The 12,633-nt window shown below is 33.9% G+C and overlaps 1 protein-coding gene across 3 annotated transcripts in view; it reads right to left on the reverse strand.

Moving 5' to 3' along the window:
* The window catches only part of SCN7A (sodium voltage-gated channel alpha subunit 7), a 102,510-nt gene that overhangs the window by 21,133 nt on the left and 68,744 nt on the right, over positions 1-12,633 (reverse strand). For all 3 annotated transcript variants that reach the window (XR_012421180.1, XM_005573369.5, XM_015432321.4), the window contains exons 15-17: positions 9,744-10,178; positions 6,598-6,703; positions 4,646-4,800 (exon numbers count right to left, since the gene is read on the reverse strand). Coding sequence is in view for 2 of the 3 variants with exons in the window: in XM_005573369.5 (XP_005573426.3) it covers positions 4,646-4,800; positions 6,598-6,703; positions 9,744-10,178 (696 nt within the window). In the remaining variant the exon portion in view is untranslated. The remainder of the gene's footprint in view (positions 1-4,645; positions 4,801-6,597; positions 6,704-9,743; positions 10,179-12,633) is intronic.

The raw sequence follows: 12,633 nt of genomic DNA on the forward strand, positions 1-12,633 counted from the left end.
TTAATTCAAGATGGATTAGAGACTTAAATGTTAAACCTAAAACCATAAAAACCCTAGAAGAAAACCTAGGTAATACCATTCAGGACATAGGCATGGGCAAGGACTTCATGTCTAAAACATCAAAAGCAACGACAACAAAAGCCAAAATTGACAAATGGGACCTAATTAAACTAAAGAGCTTCTGCACAGCAAAAGAAACTACCATTAGAGTGAACAGGCAACCTACAGAATGGGAGAAAATCTTTGGAATCTACTCATCTGACAAAGGGCTAATATCCACAACCTATAAAGAACCCAATCAAATTTACAAGAAAAAAACAAACAACCCCATCAAAAAGTGGGCAAAGGATATGAACAGACACTTCTCCAAAGAAGACATTCATACAGCCAACAGACACATGAAGAAATGCTCATCATCACTCGCTATCAGAGGAAATGCAAATCAAAACCACAATGAGATACCATCTCACACCAGTTAGAATGGCAATCATTAAAAAATGAGGAAACAACAGGTGCTGGAGAGGATGTGGAGAAATAGGAACAATTTTACACTGTTGGTGGGACTGTAAACTAGTTCAACCATTGTGGAAAACAGTGTGGCAATTCCTCAAGGATCTAGAACTAGAAATACTATTTGACCCAGCCATACCATTACTGGGGATATACCCAAAGGATTATAAGTCATGCTGCTATAAAGACACATGCACACATGTTTACTGTGGCACTATTCACAATAGCAAAGACTTGGAATCAACCCAAATGTCCATCACTGACAGACTGGATTAAGAAAATGTGGCACATATACACCATGGAATACTATACAGCCATAAAAAAGGATGAGTTTGTGTCCTTTGTAGGGACATGGATGCAGCTGGAAACCATCATTCTCAGCAAACTATTGCAAGAACAGAAAACCAAATACCGCATGTTCTCACTCATAGGTGGGAACTGAACAATGAGATCACTTGGACACATGAAGGGGAGCATCATACACAGGGATAGCATTAGGAATGATGTGATTCTTGAAATGTACTGTTAAATGGAAGTAAATACAAAATAACAATAGATTTTATGACTTTTAATTGAACCAATTGTGGTATAAATGAGTCCATAAAGATTATAAACATAAAGTTCTTAAAAATTTTTTATTTCGTTACATGTATTTATTTATTATTCAATTATTCAGGTACATAATGTGAAATATAATAAAAAGATGTACAAAAGCCTCCACTTCAATTAGCATGGGCAGAGTAGATTTCACCAGACCAATGATCCTACTGCAAAGAACCAGAAAAACAGTACAAAGTTTTAAAAGCATTTGTTTTTAAAGGCATCACAGAGCTGCTGTATCAATAAAGAGCAGATGATCCCTAATTGTAGAAAGGAGAAGGTCAAGAATATGTTCAGAACAAAAATATTTAACATGTGAATTCTAATAAAAAGAAGGCTAGTATCAAATTAGGCAAGATACATAACTTAGGATAGTTCATAATAATAGAGGGATCAATACTACAAGTACATACATACTACAAGTACATACATCTGTATGTCCAAAACAATGGGTCATCAAACTATATAAAGCAAAACTGATGACACTAAAAGAAGGTTTAGAAAAAAAAGCAATCATAGTGGGATAATTTAACACATTATATCTATAGCTAACCAAAGAAAACATCTTTGCTATATCACTAAGGCTCCCATTATAGATGAGAACAATGGTAATAACAAACTACAATTGCACCCAGCTACACCATATGACACATGCTTTTCAAGTACATGTTGAACACTGTCGTAGATGGTGGAGTTGCCTACAAAGAACTCCTTTACTATCATATCTAACTATTTCACAGCAACCGAGTGTTGCTTGATAACACACAACTAAAGCCCTCTCTGGAGAATTACCTCTGCTATAGGAGAGCCACCCCGCCTGAGAGGCAATCTTTCCACTCCTAGAGGGACCCAGCACAACCAACGGCTGAGTGGAATAGAGATATAAATGCCAGCTCCCTTGAGTCACTCAAGGTGAAATTGTGTGGTGCAGTTTGGGCTCCAGAGCCTCCCTACAAGATCAAGCTGAAATGAGTCTTTCTTGAGGATTATGAAGAGGCCTACAATAGGGTAGGTGTCTTTTAAAAACTCTCCTTAAGGTCTACCTCTACCTCCTCTCCTGGTCACCTGATGTATAAATAGAGTCAACTCTCTTCATTCAGTGGCCTGGGAAGTACCAAGATTGCTAAGGAAGGAGAAGGATTATGTACCAGAAAACCTGGTACCTATGCAGGACCTAGAAACATGTATTAGCAGGAAATGGAGGAGCTTTCCTGGGAGGGGATCCAGAGAGGGCTGCGTATCAGTTTCCTGTTGTGACTGTAACAGATTACCACAAATTTAGTGGCTTAAAAACAACACAACTCTATATACTCTCATTCTTGATGTCAGAAATCACTGGGCTAAAATCGAGGTGATGAGAAGGCTAGTTCCTTTTGGTGGCTGAGGAGTCTCAGTTCCTTCCTTTTTCAGCTTCTAGTGACTGCTTATACATTTTGGCCTGTAGTGCATTCTTGTGTCTTCAAAGGATGACACCCTAATCTCTGCTTCTATCCTCACATCACCTTCTTTTCTGACTCAACTCCTATAGAAACTCTTTTGCAGGAACCATTGTGATTATATTAGGCTCATCTAGATAATTCAGGATAATCTCCTTGTCTCAAGATCTTTAACTTGATCAGATCTGCGAAGACCCTTTCGCCATATAAGTTAACATTCAAAGGTTCTGGGGATTATGTCATGGACATATTTGAGGACCATTAATCAGCCTACCACAGGCTGGATCAAAGGGGATAGAATATGAAGCTGGATAAAGGGAAGAATGTGTTGGTATGGGGGTCACAGTTAACTCCAGCACCACAGGAATTAACATCATATTGATTCATTATATTGATGATATCATGTTAATTAGACCTGATGAACAAGAAATGGTAAGTTCTCTAGATGCTTTAGAGAGACATATGTGCCTCCTACTCTAAGAAAGAGATACAATGCCTGATAGGTCTCTTTAGGATTTGAAAGCAAAATTTCACACTTGCGAATATTGATCCAAAGATGCATTATCAGGTGATGCAGAAGATTCCTATTTTTCAGTAGAATCTGATGCAACAAAAGATACTAAAATAGGTTGACTATATTCTAAGCAGCCTTTCCATTTGAGCCATATGAAGATCCATGATGCTAGCAGAATCTGTGATGGAGAAAGGCATAGTTTGGAGTATCTGACAAGTCCACTAGGGGGTACTTGTGTTTCCCATTCTCTCAACCTTAGGATAGGTGGATTCTGGGGTCTTTGCTCCCAGAAAGGTCATTAGGGTACATGCTATGTCTCCTACTAAAACTCAAGCTTAGATGTCATTTGCTCAATTTTTGATTTATTGTACCAGTCAACTAGTAAGAAAGAAAGAAGTTACCATACCAGCAAGGATAATTGACCCTGATCATTATGAGCAAGTGAGATGCTGTAACAAAATAAGAGGAAGAAGAAATACAAAAGTAACACACAGTTTGAATCTATTTTTAATAAGTCTGAAATGGATAAAACTAATCTATGGCAGTTGAACTCCACATGCTGGCTACCCTTGTGGAATAGGGAAGTAACTGAGGGGTAAGAGTGTTGTTCTGGCATCCTGGTAATGTTCTGTTTCTCAATCTAAGTCTGGAGAGGATGTGGAGAAATAGGAACACTTTTACACTATTGGCGGGACTGTAAACTAGTTCAACCATTGTGGAAGACAGTGTGGCGATTCCTCAAGGATCTAGAACTAGAAATACCATTTGACCCAGCTATCCCATTACTGGGTATGTACCCAAAGGACTATAAATCATGCTGCTATAAAGATACATGTACACGTATGTTTATTGCAGCACTATTCTAGACCATTCTTTTCACTTATTACTCTCTCTTGATGAATTGTAGTGTAAATATGTAGATACCTTCTGAATTTTTAAAATAGCTGCACAGAGTTCCATTGGATGGTTTTTTGTAGTATCAAGTCAGCTATTACAGACCTTCTTTTCTAACCCTTTGCTATTATTACAAAACATTCTTCAGTGAATTACCTTGTAGAACCATTTAATGTGCAGATATTTGTAGAATGTTTTTTAGAATTTATATTCTGGCTGCAGAATTAAGATTGTAGGGTCAAATACATTTGTAGTTCACAGATCCTTTAAAGCATATGCAATAGTTCCCTTTCCTTTGATAGGTACCAAAGTACAAGCATATTATAGCAGTTTTGGATGTGCAAATCATTAAAATGTTTCACACGTGAAAATTCATTAAAATCAGAAGAATCCGGTATCTATTCACATTCCATTTTCCCACTGTCATTCATATATTTTGAAATTCAATATTGCAAAATAATATATTAAAAATCAATATTAAATTTAATATTGAGTGATGCATATATAAACTTTCTAAGAAAGTATAATATTTAGATTTTAAAACTAAAATCACAGAATATGAAATTTGGTGCTCTTTGGTGCTATACTAAATATCCTTGGAAATGTAATCCTGGTTTTGACTTTCTAAATTAACAGAATCATGATACATTTGTTCCCAGCAAAGTATCAAACAGCCTGGCTGCTCACTTACCAGAGTGCCGGTGCTGAGCAGAGTAACAAGGCCAATAAAACACTTAAACCAATTGTTCTCTACAATCTTGCAGCAGGTTTTCCTGATGTTCTGCCAGATTTTTCCTTTCTTGGATGCTCCACTGGTTTGACCAAGTGATGATCCGCGTCCACAACCTGTTAAGATTGGAACTGGTAAGAACAACAATCTAGAAAACTCATGAAAAAGTAAACACCTGAAACTTTCTACTATGTGCCACAGCAATTATTTATTTACAAATTCTAGTCCAGGTTGTCTCTGATTTACAAACATTTAATTTATACCCATGGTGTAGTGACCACTGTAATCACTGACCAGAAAATGGAAAACTGGACTTAGGAGTTTGGTAGTAATGAGAAGAAAGGCATTGTGAAAGGCAGAAATGACCTAGAACATCTTGTCACTCTGCAAAACATTCTGAGGGTAGGTATTCACTAATACTGCAAAAGAAAATACACACAGATATTTCACTTCTGAAAGTTACATTTTGATATAATGCCTGAAAATTTACTCTTTGAAGATTCACATGGCATAACATGCATTCCTGTTTAAAAATATAAATACTTATGAGATGTTAAGAGGCATAAAATTAGTTAAATCAAATTAATTGCTTTGATTCCAGTTCTTATGTGGCTGGAAATGGGAATTTTTATTGAGACTATTATGGAAGTAACATGGACTGTGGAGTACTTTCTGGGCATAGTACATGTGTACGGGACTGCACTTTATGCTTTGGCCAAAAGGGTTGGCAAAATGGAAACCTGAGGCTGGAGAAGAGGTTGATATACAGGTGACAAAACGAAGAAATGGAGGTAGGTGGAGTTTAAAGCCAAAACATTTTATTTTAGAATTTTGTCTTCTGTTAAATAATACTATGAGTAGCATTGTGGCAGTGGAATATTATTGATAATGGTGATTCCAAAACACATTTTTCATGCTGTAAGTAATATTGCATAAAAATAAATAATGTTCATATTTGATTTTTTACTGGTAGTTATATCACTGTGTGCTTTAGAACACAGCACAATTTAGGAGTAAAACAGAAAATTGGTATAGTTAAAGCAGCACTGAAATGTGTGTGTATACACATACACATGCACACATATACCTATATATGTTGAAGTCAAATGAAGTGTGCTTAGATCTCATGAAATAGAGCCAATATTTAAGTTACTCATATAAAAACGGCCTATAACTGTCAGAGGAAGACAAATGGTAATGGTGACATTTATATATTTAACATGAATATTAAGAAATGTATAAAGATTCAGTCAACTGACTGACACACTGGATATGGAACATATACATATATTTTTGATATTTGAAAATTTTATTAAATTTTTACCTACATGTTGGTCTGTTTTAACAATGCATAATGATATTCTAGTTTAATAAATATTCAAAGAACAATTAAACTTCAACTTTAAAGATATTTTTCAATAAAATATTCAATGAAAATATTCATATTCATTTTACATATACACTAAAATGTGTACTTACCAAATACAAAAAATTACACCTCACAAATTGTTTTACTAATTTAGCTTTAAACACACATAAAAACTCCAGTGGCAACAGAGATGGAATTGAAGTAAGTCAATTCTGTTTTTCTACCATTAGTCACTATACTGTCATTGTTTATTCATAATCTATTGTTTCAAAGTAGGACATAAGTAGTACTGTAGAAGTTACAGAAATGAACTAAGTCCTGAAATGAGCTGGAGATTCCAAATTCTTACTGTTCAATCAACAATTGTTAATTGTTAAAATAAGTGACTTAGCTGGTAGTTGAGTCTGAAATGTGCAATGCCACCTATTTAAGAGAGTTATTTGAATTAGCTTCCAGGTAGAATATGTTTACTAAAGGAACATATACATTTTGACAACTTGTAATTAAAATTAGTTTCCTAGCAAGATTAACACAATTTTCTTACCATTTTTAGGATGCTTTGATCTTTCACTTCCATAGAACATTTCTTCTTCTTCAGAGATAGCAATATCAACGGTACTGCATTCAGATGAGCTAGACTGCTTTATTTTCTAAAAGGTGAAGTCCCACCAAAAAAGTTGTGATTAGTTTCATTTACCCACAGTGGTCAAAGTTTATTTCATTTTCAGAAGTGAGAAAAATTTTGTACAGAAATAATATTGTTAGGTTTAAAAGACCTTAGGCCGATTTCATGGCTGATATTAAAATCATATATATTGATAAGAATTGAAGTTTAAAACACTATTGTATGATACTTACTTTAACCTAAAATAACACTTAGATTAAAATTAATGTTTAGTTAATAACACTTTACTTCTTTAAGATGTATAGGTTGTCTCCAATTCACAAAAGGATTTGGGTTCCAAAGTTTTCTTGAAGTAAGTCACAAGGTTCCCATATATGCTATTTCAATTAGATGAGTAGAATCAAAACAAATCATCCTTTGATGCTAAAGATGGGTAGATCTTAGGTTTCACTGTAAAAATCAGTCCAGATGGTCTTATGTATGTCATCATAGGATGGGATTTATCATGAAGTAAAATGAGGGAAAGGCACAAGAAATAGGGATAAGGACAGGCCTGGGAAAGGGGCACAGCCTTATGAAAAGCACCCAGATGCAGAGATTGACCTTCTTTCTCTGCTTTTGACTGAAGTTCAAGGCTGGGTAGAATAAGGTGGTCATTGCTTTATACAGGTAATAGTGCAAATGATACTCTTTGCCTTTATTTAAAATTATTTTCTCACAATGCTTTATTTTACCTTATTTTGAAATAACTATACTATAAATCATTCTTTAAAATCACCGAGATTCTAAGGTTAATAGCATATAGGTAATATTTTCTAATTAAAACAAAAATTAAGGCAAGTGTATTTTAACATTTGGAATGAAACCAATCTTACTTCGTAAAAATTAAGAAAAAAATCTAGGTAAAGTAGAGTGCCAAAAAAAAAAAAAAAGAAATTGTCAATATTTTGTCCTGCCTCTTAGACTTATACACAGTAAGTGTCAAGGAAATGTAATTAGAAAGCTATTTTTGCTTTAGTCCTTACGTGGTCAGTTGTCAGTAAATCATTATAGTGCTCAATTTAAAAAAGTAAAGTATCCAGCAGAATATTATTCTTAAACAGATATTTTTATTATTTCTATTACTTTTATATATTCTTATTTATTTCTAATGAAATAAAATCTGTAGCAATATATTTATGTGAGACTAGGCATTAAGTAATTTAAATATAATATTTGGCACTCAGTAATTAAAATTATACATCATACATTTTTTCTAAAGAGTTGCAAAAAGCCTTGCACATATCCTATTTGATGTGATTTTTCCAAAATACCTGTGAGTAGGTATTATTCTAATTTTACAAATAAATCAATTAAGACTCAAATTATAAATCATTTATTTTGATAGAAGATTATTTAATGGCATAATAAAGTGACCATAATATACTTCTGCATTATAAAAAATATAAGTTATAAAATACGATGTGAGTTTTGATGTTATTTTTATGATAAACACACACTATATATATGCATATATATGTCAATATATATGCTTATTTTAATAAAAATAGGCTGGAAGTACAAATACCAAAGAAACAAAGGAGTGTATCTCTGAATTATCAGATCATTTATATATTTTTGTGTTTTATTTTTGGCTGTGGGTATACCAACATCCTAAGGAGTCATGGGCTACATAATCTAGAAAGCACCTAACTAAATATATAAATAAACGAATACATCTTTTGTGAGTAGTTAATCAACCAGCAAGACCTAATAACTATACAGCATAAATAATGCAATTTTGATATTTACAGTTGTTTTAAGTTACAGCTTTCCTATGTATTTTCATACTCCAGAATTTCTAAGGAGATTAGCATGAAGTTTTCAGGGAGACTCCAACATGATGTGCTGTGGCAAATAGCAATTTCACCCAGAAATGGATGGTAATCAAAATCTTTAATGATGATTGAGATGTGTGCTGAGTAAGAATTTATGCCTGTTTTATAGTAATGGTATTAATTTAAAAGGTAAATGAACCTTAGACTATTGGGCATGTGGATTAAAAATGTTTCTCTAACTAAAATAATGATGGCTTTAGTAAATGATGGAAGGACCTTGGATAATTGAAACTGAACTCCTGTTAGAAGACAATTTGTGAAGTTATTGTAGAGCGCATCTCCCAAAACAGAAGAGGTCTGGGAAACAAGATGGTGCCAGAGATGATGGGGACCTGTTAAGAGACATTCCCTGACCCTCCAGTGCCCCTGAGTGATCTGAAATGATTCCCCAGTGGGATCCAAAGTTAAAAGCCCTTGTACAGGTGTGATCTCTGTAGGTGTAGCTTTCTATGAAATTGTACCTCCTTCTAAAACACAATGCTGTTTGCAAATGGAGACAATAAGACTGTTTCCAGTAGGGTGTATATTTTAGAAGCTAAGTGAACAACAGTATCTACCCTTCTTTGAATGCGACCCTGATTTTTTAAGCCAGTGCGTTATAAAGCTACCGACTGTGCACAATTCAAACTGGGAGGTTTTAAAAATTCCTTTAGTCCAACTTAACTACAATGTCCAAATATGGGCAGAAATTATCTGACTTAAATCTTAGAATTTTAGCAAGCAAGAAGGAAGTGTAACACTGTTCTAATTCAATCTCCCATTTTAAGATGATAAAGTCCATGGAAATTTAGTGATTTCTTAAATCATATACCTTGATTTTGAAAACTTTGGTTTCCTCAGTATACTTTTCAGCACCCTCAGACTGGTTATTAATTTATAAAATGTCACAATTATATTATCTAATGTTTCCTAAGTGCTTACTCTTTACTAGGCATTGTTCTATGTACTATTATCCCCCTATGGAGTAAATATTATTTTAGCCCCATTTAAATATGAGAAAACTGAAGCTTGGAAAGTTTAACTAATTTGATCAAAAGCATAAATTCAGAGGCTAAGAGTGATGGAGCTCGAAGTGATGGAGTTAGAATTGAGTGGACAATCTGGCTGTGGAACTTCAGTGCTTATTTACTTCCTTATCAACAATACTATAAATCACCACTAAGCAATCAGGATATTTAAACATCTTACCTCCTTGCTGTCTCCATCACCAGACTTACTCTGAATCTCCTTATTATCCGGATTTTCTATATCAGATTCTCCTGAAGCAACTGGTACAGTTTCTGAGACACTAGGACTGGGGATAAGCGATTGGCTCTCATTTTCAGTAGTATTTTTCTCTGTGCCACTGCTTTTTTCCTTATCCTTGAGAAAATCTTGGGCGTTGCTCAATTCAGAAAGGGTATGGTCAGAAATATCTTCTTTAACATATACCTCATTTACATGGTCCATTGTGTCCTTTGGGACATTTTGTTTTTTGCATAGTATTTTAAGCAGCACATAGTTTATTCCTTTTTTAATCCTTGCCACTGCAAGCTGGAGATTTTTTGCTTCATTATTCTCTTCAGCTGTTACATCCTTGCATGAACTAAATGAGCTCACCAATGCCAGAAACAGGTAAACTACCTAAATAAGGAAGTAAAATGAGGCTAAATGTATCCCATTTTGTTTCATTTTAAGTAATGAAAAGTTTGTTTACAAAACTGACTTGAGAACATTTAATATCTACTCTGTTAGCATATTTCAATAATACAATATATTGTAATTAATAACGGTAGTCACCATGCTGTACAATGCATCTTTTGAACTTATTCTTCCTATGTAACTGTAATTATATATACTTTGGCCAATGGCTCCTCAATCTCTACTTTCCCCTAACCACCCAACTTCTGGTAACCACCATTCTGCTCTCTACTTCTAGAGTGTGAATATTAACCCATTTGTGCCTAGTGTTCCATTATTGGAAGGCTAAGCTTGTGGGAGTTATTTATGTCCCACTGCTCAAGGTCATTGCCAAGGTCTGAATTTTCACACAAAAATTGCAACTTCTGACATAAATGGGTTAAGTGTTCTCACCATTAAAACGTTAACTATGTGAAGTAATGAATTTGTTAATTAGCTCTATTTAGCCATTCCACAATGTATGTCTACTTCAAAACATTACCTTGTACACCATAAATACATACAATTTTATATGTTAACTTAAAAAATGAATTTGACCAAAAAAGGCTGATCTGAGATTTGAAAATGAAGCAGATGAACTACAATACTATTCAGTTCTTATCCATCTACCACAGTGTGTTAGGTGCTGCGCTATGGATTTGTATAGCAAGAATTTATTTTAAGCTCATGACGTCCTATGCAATATGATTTGTTTCTCTTTTACAGATGGAAAAGACAAGGTTTACATATGTCAAATATCAAAGGATCAAAGGTTACATAGATTAGACCCAAGTCTGCTTTATTCCAAAGCTTATTTTCTCACTGAGTCAGGCTGTCTCACTCAAGGTGAGCAAATAAGTTGTTTTTTCCAGGCAGCTCACTTCACTTCAGCCCTGTTCTAGGAAAACATGTAATAATTCTGCAAACCCAGGAAGAACTATACAGGGATAGAGCTATCCATGGTCCTGAATATCATATCTAATGGCTTTTGTGAGATGAAAACACAGATGCTAGGAAGGTTAGTTGATTCTCTGTTGTAGTAAATTTGGTCAAACAAGAAACAGATAAGTGATGGAAGAATCATTCCTAATACTTGTAACTTATTTTGAACTCAAAGATAGTGTATATTTTGACTTTTACTGTCACTTAGAAATATGATTAAGTACTGATCACTTTCCAGAGAATCAGATTTTAAACTTGTTTATAATTGTAAGGCATACATTATAATTTTGGATAATTATGCTATTTATATGTACATGAAATAAGTATGTGAGCATCTCCAAAGACTCATATTTTGAAACTTCTTTCAAAATTTTAGATCTATGTGAACAGTTGAGTTTCTCAAACACTCCAATAATTACTCTTTTTCTCATGGACATGCACATCTGGGAAAATTAGAACTTCCGACCTAATAGTATTTAATCCTAATGGGTTACATTTACTTCTCTCTATATAGATCTTCCTATTTCTTAGGAATAGAGAAGTTTCAAATAAGACTTGTATAGAAAAATCAAAGTATTTTGCAGTGAATAAAGTCATCAAATACATAAACTTAATCTTATCCATAGTTTTAGCATAGCAATAAAATTTTGGTTATAAGATATATCAATATGGGAAATGTTTTGTGGGTGAGAGCATAGGAAAAACTGGCAGATATCTTTTATAATCCCAATGAAAGATTCTCAGAAGAGAAAAATAAAACAGAAAGGACAATGATCAAATTCTAATAGCCTCTGAAATAAAGAAATAAAGCAGACTTAGGTCTAATCTATGTAACCTTTGATCCTTTCTGTTCTCCCATTAGTGTCTCCTTTGGCAATGAGGTTTACTTATAGATAATCTAGGCAGGAGCTGCATGGCCCCCGTAGGAGCCACACTATTAGCAACCCTATTATTCTCAAAGGACAACAGCTTCATGATATAAAAGGGTGAGACCAGATATAATTTAAGATACTCAATTGTTTCCTTTTCTTCCACTGTTTGGCTAAGTATTAGGCACAGTGTGAAATAAGGGAAGGGTGTTAGTGTGTTTCATGACTGTAAGCTTCATATGAACAAAAACCATGTTTTCTCTTAATTAGACAACCAGCACACTGCTAGACACAAAATAGGTAATAAATATTTATTTTTAAAAATAAGTGATTATAGAATGAATAAAAAATAGATTTTGTGCTAGGATTTGAACAAGAAAAAGTTTATGCTATATTAATCATATTTTTAGGAAATTACATCAAAGATTTCTTATATCTTAGACACACATGTACACAAATATACACACATACATTCATATATATATGTATATATAGTGAAAATGTTCAAAGCCTAAAAATGAACGTAATCTTAAAAGTGCTAAGTGCTCTGAAACTGTAGTGTAAGATAAGAATTTTATAACCCTCAGAAATGCTACTGCTTTGTTCAG

Source organism: Macaca fascicularis, chromosome 12 (assembly GCF_037993035.2).
Source record: "Macaca fascicularis isolate 582-1 chromosome 12, T2T-MFA8v1.1".
Lineage (NCBI taxonomy): Eukaryota > Metazoa > Chordata > Mammalia > Primates > Cercopithecidae > Macaca > Macaca fascicularis.